The sequence below is a fragment of the Arctopsyche grandis genome, chromosome 2 (assembly GCF_051622035.1).
Source record: "Arctopsyche grandis isolate Sample6627 chromosome 2, ASM5162203v2, whole genome shotgun sequence".
Taxonomy (NCBI): Eukaryota; Metazoa; Arthropoda; class Insecta; order Trichoptera; family Hydropsychidae; genus Arctopsyche; species Arctopsyche grandis.
This window is the reverse complement of record NC_135356.1, coordinates 200,090-215,422: the sequence shown is the minus strand read 5'-3', so window position 1 is coordinate 215,422 and position 15,333 is coordinate 200,090. Positions and strand designations below refer to the sequence as shown.

At 39.3% G+C, this 15,333-nt stretch overlaps 1 protein-coding gene across 1 annotated transcript; it reads right to left on the bottom strand.

Moving 5' to 3' along the window:
- Nucleotides 1-9,920: 9,920 nt before the first annotated feature.
- LOC143922794 (uncharacterized) lies at nucleotides 9,921-13,907 on the bottom strand. Its single transcript, XM_077446123.1, has 2 exons — nucleotides 13,172-13,907; nucleotides 9,921-9,934 (listed from the first exon to the last, which is right to left on the bottom strand). Exons 1-2 carry the CDS (start codon nucleotides 13,905-13,907, stop codon nucleotides 9,921-9,923), a joined length of 750 nt encoding a protein of 249 aa, XP_077302249.1.
- Nucleotides 13,908-15,333: the final 1,426 nt, after the last annotated feature.

Here is a 15,333-nt window from a genome sequence, read left to right as displayed (position 1 = left end):
AAATTACGAAATTCACAGATCCAATCCAATGGAAAAGTTCCGTTCACTTGTGGCTGTTGTCACAGGAGGTGTTGCTAGAATTTGTAAGTATGTAAATATTGGGGAATACTGAAGGATTGCAAATTGCAATTGCAGCTAGTACGTTTTTTGGTCGATTTTCACTAGTACTTACTATATATTGTCACCACATTTCCAACTCTCCAGATAGAATGCAAGGCCTACAAAATATATCTTTGTTGTAAATTTCCCCCAAAGTCTTTATCTTATTTTTTAAAACACTTGATGGTTGAGAGCTTTTTCCATCAGGAAGCAAAAATTGGAAATTTTCAAGTATTATACATAACAGTTGGGCTGAAAAGTTCGTAGGCTAGCATAGAAAAAATCTTTTTTTTGTTAGAATTTGATTTTATTATTCAATATAGTTGCCTTCAAGGGCGATACAACGATTATAGCGGTCATACAATTTTTCGATACCATTTTTATAGTACGATTTGTCTTTAGCCTCAAAATAGGCTTCAGTTTCGGCGATTACCTCTTCATCGGCGCAAAATTTCTGTCCAGCGAGCATCCTCTTGAGGTCTGAGAACAGGAAAAAGTCGCTGGGGGGCAGATCTGGAGAATACATGCAATTTTGCCATCGTTTTCATTGATTTGTGACACGGTGCATTGTCTTGTTGAAATAGCACTTTCTTCTTCTTCAAATGGGGCCGTTTTTCCGCGATTTCGTCCTTCAAACGCTCCGATAACGCTACGTAAGAGTCGCTGTTTATGGTTTTTCCCTTTTTAAGATAGTCGATGAATATTATACCATGCGCATCCCAAAATACTGATGCCATAACCTTGCCAGCCGACTTTTGCGCCTTTCTACGCTTTGGAGTCACTTCATCACGTGCAGTCCACTCGGCTGACTGTCGATTGGACTCCGGTGTGAAATGATGGAGCCATGTTTCATCCATTGTCACATATCAACGCAAAAATTCGGGTTTATTACGATTAAACAGCTCCAAACACTGCTCAGAATCATCAATTCATTGTTGTTTTTAGTCGATTGTGAGCTCGCGCGGCACCCACTTCGAACGGAGCTTTTGCATACCCAAATATTCATTCACGATATGTCCAACACGTTCCTTTAATATCTTTAGGGTCTCAAATATCTCAATCAACTTCACTTTACGGTTATCCAAAATTATTTTGTGGACTTTTTTGATGTTTTCGTCGGTAACAGCCTCTTTGGGGCGTCCACTGCGTGCATCGTCCTCGGTTCTCATTTCGCTTCGTTTAAACTTAGCAAACCACTTCTCAACGGTTGATTTTCCAGGTGCAAGGTCCGAATAATGTTTATCAAGCCAAGCCTTGGCTTCAATAGTATTTTTTTTCGCCAAAAAGCAATGCTTTATTAACACACGAAATTCCTTTTTATCCATTTTTTCAAAATAATAAAAGTTGCTTCACTCAAAATGCTATAACTCACAAACTAATAGTACGACAGCTGTCAAATTTATACACGTGTCTTTTGAAGGTTAGGGTTAACTAAAAATCATATGGATTTAATACTAGTAGCGCCATCTATGTGTCAGCCTATGAACTTTTCAGCCCACCTAATATGTATATGTTTATGTCCTAAAAGTCTATCATGTATTTGTGATAAAAAACTATCCAAAAATGGTACAAACGATCAATTGCGACAGGAGTGGGATATTTTACCGCCGACCGCGATCCGCCAAGGGGGGGGGGAGTCCAGACCCCCCGGACCCCCCCTTCACTACGCCACGGGTTGACGATGCACTGAAATACATCTTGTATTGTATTTTGTTATAAGTATTTATATTGTATTGTATTTTTATTTGTATTGTATTGTATTTTTTATATTGTATACCCCACAACCAGTGGCGTAGCTAGAAATTTTGGGCCCTGATGCAAATATTACGCAAGGGCCCCTTGATATTTTTTTTTAAATAAGAAATAAAATAAGTTTATGTACATATTTTACATAATAAATATTCATATAATAGAGAAAATAATAAAATATTTCAGACATAATCTCACTAATTTAAATTTTTCTTTCTTGCTTTCATAATCACTAATTAAATTTTTAACTTCTAATTCTGCCGCTTATTTATGTTCAATGGCCAATGGTTCAATGCAAGATTATTTTGTCTTGATTGTCCGATAGAGTTTCTTTTCGTTGTATTTAATCATTTTTAATTTACTGAAAGATCTTTCAATATTCGCCACTGTTATTGGTAAAGTAAAAAATAGCATAAACATGACATAAGCTTCCAAAAATTCACTTTCCAAACAACTGTATTTTGTTATAAGTAATTATGAAAATTGTTTTATGGTCATGTTTTCAGTGAAATCGTTTTTCAATAATGAAATTACTTGAATGAACTAGTCATTAAATTGATCTGAGAAAACTTCTTGATATTTTTTCCTTAATTTTAAACAATTTTCTAGAATATTTTAATTATGATGATTCATAATATTGCGAGGTTCAAGAAAACTGAAATAGTTTTTCACTGACTGTATTCCTTGAAAGCGACTTTTAAGTTGAACGTTTACCTTGTTAACAATATTATAAAAATACATTTAGTCTGAATAGTTATTCACAGTTGAAGTAATTGACCATATATTTGTAATTGACCATATATCTAAATGTGTCATACGCAGCTTAGCATATATAATATATGGCATCAAATATGATCCATATTTACTTGGCTTTTGTTGAAATACGTGAGAAAGTATTTTGTCACTTTCTGTTCTGTTCTGTTACAATATTCAATATATTTAGATAGAAAATAATATTTTTTTCATATTGAGTGTTAAAAAATTTGGGCCCTTGTCGAGCATGGGCCCTGATGCTTTGCATCACCCCGCGCAATGATAGCTACGCCACTGGTATATATATATATTTTTTTTTTACCTCACGTATTGTCTAATCTAACTGTTGTAACGCACGTTTCGATTTTAAATACTTATAATGTACATGATAATTTTAAGAGTAAAATTTACTTTTAAAATTATCTGTTGTTATTTATAAGGCTTTACAATATCATAAAAGAAATGTGGTTGAAGTGAGGATGGATGACAAAGTTGTAGAAATAGTCGATAACATTAAATACTTGGTAATAAATTTCCCCGAATCGACTTGGGCAAAAACATTCCTTATTTAAGTTTTCCGAACAAAAAACTTCTTCCGCAGAAGTACATACACACATACATACATACATACATACATACATACATACTTCATATGTACGTACATACATACATACATACATACACAATTGCATTGCACTACAAAATGTTTCGACGCAGACAAAAGTGATATACATACATATGTATTATTTTATAATTGGTAAGTGACTAATTCATCGCAAGGGAAGGGAATAAAATGCGTGCAATTATGACACGATACGGGACAAAACGTTCCCTCCCTATTTACATATGTAAGTTTTCGGATTAAAATTTTATCTTCCATTGCACTACAAAATGTTGCGAAGGAGACCAAATGTGATAGATACAGTATACTCTCGATTATCCGGGTGCGGATTATCCGGGTGCGGATTATCCGGGTGCGGATTATCCGGGTGCGGATTATCCGGGTGCGGATTATCCGGGTGCGGATTATCCGGTTTGCGGATTATTCGTGCTTGAAAAATATTATTTTTTTTGTTGAATTAATCTGTTAATTTAGTCTGGCTGGTTGACTAGATTTTTTTATACATATTATATGTTGGCAACACTAGTACTAACTAACTACTAACCACTAGGCCACTTATCCGCTTAACTATGAGCGTTTTTCTTAGTAAATAATGAGTGTTAAAATTATGAAACGAAAAATTGTGTTGTAAATATGATATTATATTCGAAACCAAGCCAAAATTTGATGATTCGGATTATCCGTGTTTTTCAATTATCCGTGCCCTTCCTCCCCAGCATTAGCCCGGATAATCGAGAGTATACTGTACTCTTTTAGTTATAGTTATACCACGAGAATATCATATGCGTCGTTCAATTATGCCACGACTTGGACACTTGGACATTGCTTATTTTTGATGAGCAATGTAAAAACCTACATACTTCCGGGATGTTTTTGCGTTCCAAAATATCCAACACAGAAATATTAGTGATACTCTTTTTACTTTATCTATGTTTTTTTTTTAGTCTGCAAACGAGATTCTATTTTTTTTTTTTTTTTTTTAAATACGAAAAAATTAAAATCTACAATATTATTATTTCCTTTCCATCATTTTTTTAAATTTTAATAAAATACATATACATATGTATTTAACGTTTAATAATAAATCTAAGTTATTTATAACCTATATTATATTATTGTAGATAACAAGTATGTTATACATTTTGAAGTTTATGGCAACATTCATTTGGCTCGCAACGGCCGTGAACGCGCGTGTTACGCTTTGCGTTTGCGTTTGTGCACAATATACCGAGAACACCCGAGCGACAGACGAGAACTGCCGAGCTCGCAGCGGCAACTCATTTCGGGCGCGATCTCAGCATCTGACATCTCAGCGCATCGACACAGGTACAGCGAATGATTTCCATCATCATTACCCCTTCATTTCTATCGACATTTCAGATAAGTCACTCGCTCGTTGAATGTACTTTTTTTGACATTTTCGACATTACGTATGTATTTTGAATCGTCGTATTGTTACCCAAATGCTAAATTCTACCTTCTATGCGACGCGACGCTTAATTCTTTTCACATACATATGTACATATGTATGTACGTATTTGCAATGCCGTGTTTTATTCAATTTTACTGACTGGCGATTTATCCAACTAGCACAGCCAGTTGGAGTATTCTTATTCTTATTAAAGAATACGTTTTTTTTTATTTAATTTTTATTTTTATGTACAATAGTACATATTTGTCATGCAACCGTATCGTATGTATTAGAAAATAAACGACCGTCATTTTTTATTGTATGTATGTATGTATATTAAGATTTTTTTTTTGTTTTTTTTTTATTTTCTAGCTCTGGCCTCCGGACTAGTGAGAAAACAATCGGGTGAGATATTTTTCCTGATATTTATGTATTATATGTATGTAGGTACATATGTATGTACGTATATTAAACAAATTTTAACTACAACCGAATTACATATACATACATAGGTACATATGAACGTACATGTACATATGTATTTTAATATTTTCACTTCACTACCTACCACCAATTTCATAGTACATACATATGTATGTACGTAGGTGTGTGTGTGTGTGTGTGTGTGTGTGTGTGGTGTACCCGTGGATGTATCTTTAACAAACTTTTTTTTTTTTTCCAGAAATTGCTGAAGATAACGAACGCGTTTTGATCGGAAATGGACAAAGAATTGGATATTGCCAAAATATCCACAAAACGTGCTTACCTCACCATACCTAACCCAACCTAACCTAACCATCACCGAAATCAAAGAATTCGACAGTGCCAAAATATCCACAAAACGTTCTTACCCCACGAAACCTAACCAAACTGAACCTAACCATCACCGAAGTCAAAGAATTCGACATTGCCAAAATATCCACAAAACGTGCTTACCTCACCATACCTAACCCAACCTAACCTTACCATCACCGAAGTCAAAGAATTCGAAAGTGCCAGAATATCCACAAAACGTTCTTACCCCACGAAACCTAACCCAACTGAACCTAACCATCACCGAAATCAAAGAATTACACATTGCCAAAATATCCACAAAACGTGCTTACCTCACCATACCTAACCCAACCTAACCTTACCATCACCGAAGTCAAAGAATTCGACAGTGCCAAAATATCCACAAAACGTTCTTACCCCACGAAACCTAACCAAACTGAACCTAACCATCACCGAAATCAAAGAATTACACATTGCCAAAATATCCACAAAATGTGCTTACCTCACCATACCTAACGCAACCTAACCTAACCATCACTGAAATCAAAGAATTCGACATTGCCAAAATATCCACAAAACGTTCTTACCCCACCAAACCTAACCCAACCTAACCTAACCATCACCGAAGTCGAAGAATTCGACATTGCCAAAATATCCAAAAAAAGGTCTTACCCCACCAAACCTCACCCATCTGAACCTAACCATCACCGAAATCAAAGAATTGGACATTGCCAAAATATCCAACAAAACGTGCTTACCTCACCATACCTAACCCAACCTAACCTAACCATCACCGAAATCAAAGAATTCGACAGTGCCAAAATATCCACAAAACGTTCTTACCCCACGAAACCTAACCAAACTGAACCTAACCATCACCGAAATCAAAGAATTACACATTGCCAAAATATCCACAAAACGTGCTTACCTCACCATACCTAACCCATCTGAACCTAACCATCACCGAAATCAAAGAATGGGACATTGCCAAAATATCCACAAAACGTGCTTTCCTCACCATATGTAACCCAACCTAACCTAACCATCACCGAAATCAAAGAATTGGACATTGCCAAAATATCCACAAAACGTGCTTTCCTAACCATACCTAACCCAACCTAACCTAACCATCACCGAAATCAAAGAATTCGACATTGCCAAAATATCCACAAAACGTGCTTACCCCACCAAACCTAACCCAACTGAACCTAACAATCACCGAAATCAAAAAATTGGACTTTGCCAAAATATCCACAAAACGTGTTTACCTCACCATACCTAACCCAACCTAACCTAACCATCACCCAAGTCAAAGAATTCGACATTGCCAAAATATCCACAAAACGTTCTTACCCCACCAAACCTAACCCAACCTAACCTAACCATCACCGAAGTCGAAGAATTCGACATTGCCAAAATATCCACAAAACGTTTTTACCTCACCATACCTAACCCAACTTAACCTAACCATCACCGAAGTCAAAGAATTCGACATTGCCAAAATATCCACAAAACGTGCTAACCTCACCATACCTAACCCAACCTAACCTTACCATCACCGAAGTCAAAGAATTTGAAAGTGCCAAAATATCCACAAAACGTTCTTACCCCACGAAACCTAACCCAACTGAACCTAACCATCACCGAAATCAAAGAATTACACATTGCCAAAATATCCACAAAACGTGCTTACCTCACCATACCTAACCCAACCTAACCTTACCATGACCGAAGTCAAAGAATTCGACAGTGCCAAAATATCCACAAAACGTTCTTACCCCACGAAACCTAACCCAACTGAACCTAACCATCACCGAAATCAAAGAATTACACATTGCCAAAATATCCACAAAACGTGCTTACCTCACCATACCTAACCCAACCTAACCTAACCATCACCCAAGTCAAAGAATTCGACATTGCCAAAATATCCACAAAACGTTCTTACCCCACCAAACCTAACCATCACCGAAGTCGAAGAATTCGACATTGCCAAAATATCCACAAAACGTTCTTACCTCACCATACCTAACCCAACCTAACCTTACCATCACCGAAGTCAATGAATTCGACATTGCCAAAATATCCAAAAAAAGGTCTTACCCCACCAAACCTCACCCATCTGAACCTAACCATCACCGAAATCAAAGAATTGGACATTGCCAAAATATCCACAAAACGTGTTTACCTCACCATACCTAACCCAACCTAACCTAACCATCACCCAAGTCAAAGAATTCGACATTGCCAAAATATCCACAAAAAGTTCTTACCCTACCAAACCTAACCCATCTGAACCTAACCATCACCGAAATCAAAGAATGGGACATTGCCAAAATATCCACAAAACGTGCTTTCCTCACCATATGTAACCCAACCTAACCTAACCATCACCGAAATCAAAGAATTGGACATTGCCAAAATATCCACAAAACGTGCTTTCCTAACCATACCTAACCCAACCTAACCTAACCATCACCGAAATCAAAGAATTCGACATTGCCAAAATATCCACAAAACGTTCTTACCCCACCAAACCTAACCCAACTGAACCTAACAATCACCGAAATCAAAAAATTGGACTTTGCCAAAATATCCACAAAACGTGTTTACCTCACCATACCTAACCCAACCTAACCTAACCATCACCCAAGTCAAAGAATTCGACATTGCCAAAATATCCACAAAACGTTCTTACCCCACCAAACCTAACCCAACCTAACCTAACCATCACCGAAGTCGAAGAATTCGACATTGCCAAAATATCCACAAAACGTTCTTACCTCACCATACCTAACCCAACTTAACCTAACCATCACCGAAGTCAAAGAATTCGAAATTGCCAAAATATCCACAAAACGTGCTTACCTCACCATACCTAACCCAACCTAACCTTACCATCACCGAAGTCAAAGAATTCGACAGTGCCAAAATATCCACAAAACGTTCTTACCCCACGAAACCTAACCCAACTGAACCTAACCATCACCGAAATCAAAGAATTACACATTGCCAAAATATCCACAAAACGTGCTTACCTCACCATACCTAACCCAACCTAACCTTACCATCACCGAAGTCAAAGAATTCGAAAGTGCCAAAATATCCACAAAACGTTCTTACCCCACGAAACCCTAACCCAACTGAACCTAACCATCACCGAAATCAAAGAATTACACATTGCCAAAATATCCACAAAACGTGCTTACCTCACCATACCTAACCCAACCTAACCTTACCATCACCGAAGTCAAAGAATTCGACAGTGCCAAAATATCCACAAAACGTTCTTACCCCACGAAACCTAACCCAACTGAACCTAACCATCACCGAAATCAAAGAATTACACATTGCCAAAATATCCACAAAACGTGCTTACCTCACCATACCTAACCCAACCTAACCTTACCATCACCGAAGTCAAAGAATTCGAAAGTGCCAAAATATCCACAAAACGTTCTTACCCCACGAAACCTAACCCAACTGAACCTAACTATCACCGAAATCAAAGAATTACACATTGCCAAAATATCCACAAAACGTGCTTACCTCACCATACCTAACCCAACCTAACCTAACCATCACCGAAGTCAAAGAATTCGACATTGCCAAAATATCCACAAAACGTGCTTTCCTCACCATATGTAACCCAACCTAACCTAACCATCACCGAAATCAAAGAATTCGACATTGCCAAAATATCAACAAAACGTTCTTACCCCACCAAACCCAACCCAACTGAACCTAACCATCACCGAAATCAAAGAATTGGACATTGCCAAAATATCCACAAAACGTGCTTTCCTTACCATACCTAACCCAACCTAACCTAACCATCACCGAAATCAAAGAATTCGACGTTTCCAAAATATCCACAAAACGTTCTTACCCCACCAAACCTAACCCAACTGAACCTAACCATCACCGAAATCAAAGAATTACACATTGCCAAAATATCCACAAAACGTGCTTACCTTTTTTACTTTATCTATGTACGTAGTAACAATAGATGAAGTTTTGTGATCATGCGAAAATTTGAACTCGAGATTTTGACTGATTCGATCTCAGAATCGATTACTGATCACGTTTTAATGATCTAGAAAAAATGTGTGTGTGTGTCTGTGTACTTTTAGGGATTTTTTCAACACCGTTAGTCCTATCGACCGGAAATGGTACCTCCCTTTTATAGGTGTCCTCTTTTTTTTAAGTTTTTGAATTCGATTTTCTCCCAAACTACTTACTGAATCGGACTGAATTTTTTTACATGTACTAGAAATAATAATTTTTATAATTTTATAATTTTTAAATATTTTTATCTGAACCGGAAGTAGTACTTTTACTCTAGAGAATCGAGGTTTTTCTCAAAAGCCTTTTGATTTATCGAACTGAAATTTCATATCGATCAGTTTAAGCTCAATACCAAGTTATGTATAAAATTTGGTAAGCGTCCGTCGACCGGAAGTGGCAGTTTACTTTTGTTCGATTTGTCTTCCACTATTTTTTTGGACCTCTTCAACATGTGTGGTCTTCACGAAAAAATTCAAGTATAATTCTTGTATCAATGTGATTAAAATAAAAAAAAATCACTAAATTTAATAAACCGGAAGTGGGATTTTTTCCCTCCGGAAGCATCCGGAAGGAAGGTCAAAAATGTTGTCGCCTGGATCCTGACAACACCCCTGAACGTATTAAGCTGAAAATTTATATTTGTGTTGTTTATGTACTAACTTAGATTTGGTAACGTTTTGGTCAGAATTCGTAAACCGGAAGTAGTATTTTTTTTAAAAACAATATTTCATTATTTTTTCATTATTTTATTTTGACCTTTTAAATTATTTTAAGCGTCTTGATATTTATTGTGTACAATAGAGATAGTGATTTTAAGTAAAAATAAAAAATAAAACTATCAAATTTAATGAACCGGAAGTGGGATTTTATCCTATTAGAAAGGTCAAAAATGTTGTCGCCTGGATCCTGTCCACGCCCCTAAACGTATTAAGCTGAAAATTTATATTTGTGTTGTTTATGTACTAACTTAAATTTGGTAACGTTTTGGTCAGAATTCGTAAACCGAAAGTAGTATTTTTTTTAAAAACAATATTTCATTATTTTATTTTGACCTTTTAAATTATTTTTATCCTCTTGATATTAAATGTGTATAATAGGTATACTGATTTTAAATAATTAAAAAAATTTGAACAAAATCCGCCAACCGGAAGTAGAAATTTTGTCTTGTGAAAGTATTTGCATATATTTGCGCTCAATTTGTATCATAGTTATTAGTTCAATATCGAATTTTGTTTTGTAACCTTCTTATATTCCTCAAATACATAGATAAAGTCATGGGTTGGTCACCCCCGAATTTTTTTTTTTATCGTCGGAGGTGGGGAATCTTCCAAAGACATCCTCCAGCCCGAACTGGAGGATAGTGTCGGATTTTTACCGACTAAACCCCACCCCCTTAACACCTCTGCTCCCCGGATACATTTTCATGTTTTGCTTCGGGAAAGCAGTTTTGTCTTAGCCATTTATGGCTCTTCCTTCGAGTTCTCGGGTTCTTTCTGCTTCTTCTTTATTTTTCATTATCGTGGAAGCAAATGCTTCCCACGCTGACCAGGCAGTTGCGCTATCCAGTATGTCGAAGATCATGTTTCTCGGCGTCAGGTGTTCTACGCCGATTACAGTTCTGAATGTTCTTCTGTCGTCTTCCCATGCTGGACAATCAAAGGTTGTGTGGGCCGCGTCGTCTTTCTCGTTTTCACATTGGTGGCACTTCGGAGTTGTTTCCTTTCCTATTTTGTGTAGGTAGGTCCCGAAGCATCCGTGACCTGTGAGTATTTGGGTCGTGTGGTGATTCAGTTCACCGTTCTTTCTTTGGCACCACGCTTTTAGGTCTCCGATGAGATGGTGTGTCCATCGACCTTTTTCAGAGCTGTTCCATCTGTCTTGCCATTTGATCATCGTTGTCTCTCTGGCTGTACTCTTATTTTCACCTCTGTAGATCGCTTGTCGTTCTAGAGCGAGTAAGTCGATCGGTGGAATGGCGCACAACACCAGGATGGCATCTTCTGATACTGTTCGGTATGCCGCTGCGACTCTTAATGCAGCTCTTCTTTGTACTCTAGCGAGGCTGAGCCTCGTCCTCTCAACCTTTGTTTTTTCCGCCCAAATCGGAGCACCGTACAGGAGGACTGAGTGTACTACTTCACAGTATAGTTTTCTTCTCCTCTGTTTCGGTCCACCGATGTTGGGCATCAGTCTGGCGAGGTCTTCTGCTATTTGGGCCGCCCTAGCTCCCGCTTTTTCCGCATGTTTTGCAAAGCGTAGTTTGTCATCTAACTGCACTCCCAAATACCGCAGTGATCTGCTGAACGTCACCTCAAAACCGTTGACTGTTATTTGAGGAAGCAGCAGCTTTCTACGTCTTGTGAAGAATACAGCTTCAGTTTTCTGGACGGCGAGCACCAAGCCCGCATCCACGAGCCATTTTTTAACCCTTCTTATGGCTTCTTTGCTTCTTAGGCGTAAAGATGTTGTGTTCTTTGCGGTGACAAGCAACGCGACATCGTCAGCAAAGGCGACCAGGCTCGTTTCATCTGGCATTGGGATCTTCAACAAGCCGTCGTACATTACATTCCAAAGCGCCGGGTCCAGGACCGATCCCTGTGGTACGCCCGCAGTGACTGATCGTTCGTATTTTTTGCCCATGCATTCATACAGAAGGATTCTGTCCGAAAAATAGCTCTCGATCATCTTGATAAGTTTTTCCGGAGCATTGATAGTGACTAATGCATCGAGAGTCCTTCCCCAGTTGGCAGTGTTGAATGCATTTTTTATGTCGAGCGCGATCATCACAACATGTTTGCTCGCCTTGACGCTCCCACGCCATGTAAGTCTTACGGTGTTTACGACTTCACTGATCGCGTCAATAGTTGAGCGACCGGGTCGAAATCCAAATTGCTGCGATGACAGTCCTGTGTCGCTGTTTTCTAGCTGTTGTTGTAGTCGCTGTAGGAGAAGTCTCTCTAGTAACTTTCCTACCCCGTCAAGTAGGCAGAGTGGCCTGTATGATGAGGGTCCTGGTGGGCCTCCCTTTCCTTTTGAAATCAGCACGAGTTTTTGTCTTTTCCATGGTTTTGGAAAGGTTCCTTCCGACAGACAAGCATTGAAAGTCGTCAACAGCAACGCAGGATCGCTCAAGGCAATTCTTTTAATAACTGCGTTTGGAATGCAGTCCGGTCCCGGCGCCTTTTCAATATTTATTCGTTTGGCGGCTGCTACGACTTCTTCCTCCGTGAAAATCGGCATTTCATCACCAGTACTGCTCGCCGATCGTCTTTCCATCACTGGGTGTTGCGGAAAGAGGCCATCTATGACCAATTCAAGACTCGCCTTATTTTCAAGATATGGATCGACAGTTCCAATTCGGAGCTTTTTCCTTATGATCTTATATGGGCTCCCCCACGGATCCACATCAATCGATTTGCAGAGCTCTTTCCAGCATCTCTCTTTACTTTCTTTTATAGCTTTTCGTAAAGCTATCCTGGCTTCTTGATATTTTACTCTGTGCTGTTCATTGCTTGACCGTCGTTGTGCTCGGCGTCTGCAGGTTAAGCACTCGCGGCGAAGTATGGCGATGTTTTCGGTCCACCAGAAGACCGGGCGCCTCTTTTTACCTCCGCGTCTCGGCATCGATGCGTCGCAGCTCTCACTCAATAGGTCATTTAATGAGTTGGCAATGTCTTCGGCTCCAACCCCGCTGCTTGCGACGTCAGTCACTTTTGATCTAAGTTCTGCAACGGCTTCTTCCAAAGCTACGATGTCCAGCTTACGAGCTCCCCAGCCAGAACTAGAAGGTAACATTTGTGGCCCGGCGAGGCGATCTACCAACTCGAAGCCAATGTAGCGATGGTCGCTGTGAGAGTAGCTGTCAAGCACTTGCCATTTTCGGATCCTGCCAATTATTGTTTCACCTGCAAATGTGACATCGATGACCGATCCGGTGCTGCCCCGAACGAACGTGTAAGCACTTCCTACGTTGGCCGCATGTAGATGTAAATGCGATGCCATTTCAGAGAGTAAAATACCTCTGCGATCCGTTGTTTGAGAGCCCCACTCTGGAGCTTTTGAGTTAAAATCTCCGGCAACGACAACAGGTAAGGTCGATGTTCTCACGTCATCTTCAAGGCAGACGAGATCTCTCTTGAACTCCTCTATTGTTGCACTAGGAGAAAAATAGCAGCTATAGGACCTCACTCCCCTCATCTCCACCCACGTCCAGCCTTGGACGCCAATTGAAACAGCATTCGTGATTCGCAGGTGGGCAGTTGGTGTGTAGATTGCAGATCTTGAGCTTGCATCCGAATACCATCGATGAGGAATGTTGCGGTACTGTTCAGACACAATCACGAGGTCCGCTCGCCGCTCCTCTGCTGTCTGTATCATCACATCCTGCGCCGCCTGGCATCCATTCAGATTGATCTGGAGTATGCGGATCATTGTTGTGTTCGTCCTTTCAGAGCAGTCCGGAGGGCTGCACAGCTTCGACTACCGGTCTGATGACCGCTGCTTATTTTTTCTCCTTCACAAATGCTGCAGTGTGGGTCGTTCTTACAAATCACAGCTTTATGGCCTTCCGCACTTGTTGCATTCTTTGCTTCTGTCTTGTTTGCTGGCGCATTCTACCGCAATGTGTCCGAATCCCCGACACCTGAAGCATCTTATTATATGGACTCGGGGCCTCAAACGACAATTGACCCATCCGATTCGAATTCTTCCGGCCTTAATCAATTCAGTGGCATCGTCTCTCGGGAGTTTGACCATCGCCATCTGAGTGCCTCCATAAGCCGGTTTGACAGTGATCAATCGCGCATTTCTCACCACATGTGGTGAAGCGCTTGCTAATGCCTCCATCAATTCTGTCTCATCCGTGGCCCCATCGATGTCCCGTATTTCAATGACGACTCCAGGGACGAGCTTCTTCACAGTCGCACCATTGCCCAGAATCGCGGAAATCGCACCCATTAGCTCTTCCGTTTTTGTTGTTCCTTTTTGCATTTTTATAAGAACTTCTCCACCCTTTGTTTGACGAATAGCGGCAACATCTACATTCTCCATTGGAATTTCTTTTCTGATTTTCTTTAAGGTGTCTGCATATGTCACCGTGCCGTCTGACTTTATTGTTATAGCCTCATTTCTGGGGCCTGGTGGAAATCGCGCATATCGATCTTGAAAGCTATTTTCAATGTTTGGCTGACGCCGATCGTTGTTGTTGTTGGTGTTCTTTGTATTATTTGTTCTTTTATTCTTTTTATTCCGCCTTTTTTTTGACCTTACTTCTTTCCAGGAATCCTCTTTTGGTTGATCTAGTGAGGATGCCGAGTCCATGATTGCGGGATTTTCCGGTATTAAAGCATTTGGAGGATTCTTTAAAATATCGCTCGAGGTGGGATTGAGTTCTATTAGTGTTTAAGTTTGTAATCTATGCTTAAACAGGTCTAGTTTTATGTCTTTATATGTATTAAAGGCTATCATTGCCTCTTCAATTCCATCCTTGATTGGAACATAGGTATTTTTACGTATTTTGCTATTGAGATCAATTAGAATTAATTCTAATTTGTGGAATACCTTCTGCTCGAGAGCTACTTTAGCAGTAATCTCACACATTTCCAAAGATATGCTAGCCATTGTTGTCATTATTCCAATTTCTCCGACTAAAAAGTTCACCGTGATCGTTAGTTTTTCAATCGGTACGCGCTCGCACACTATTTATTTTGGTCGTTGTAAGTGGTACTTTGATCTGCCGTAATCGCAACAAGTCGTTAGCAACGTAGTTGTTATTGTTATTAATGAGCTGTTGTTAGACGTTTATGTTGTGATGGACACTTTAACACTAACTTTGTCTCTTGTCTCCAGTCAACAGTGT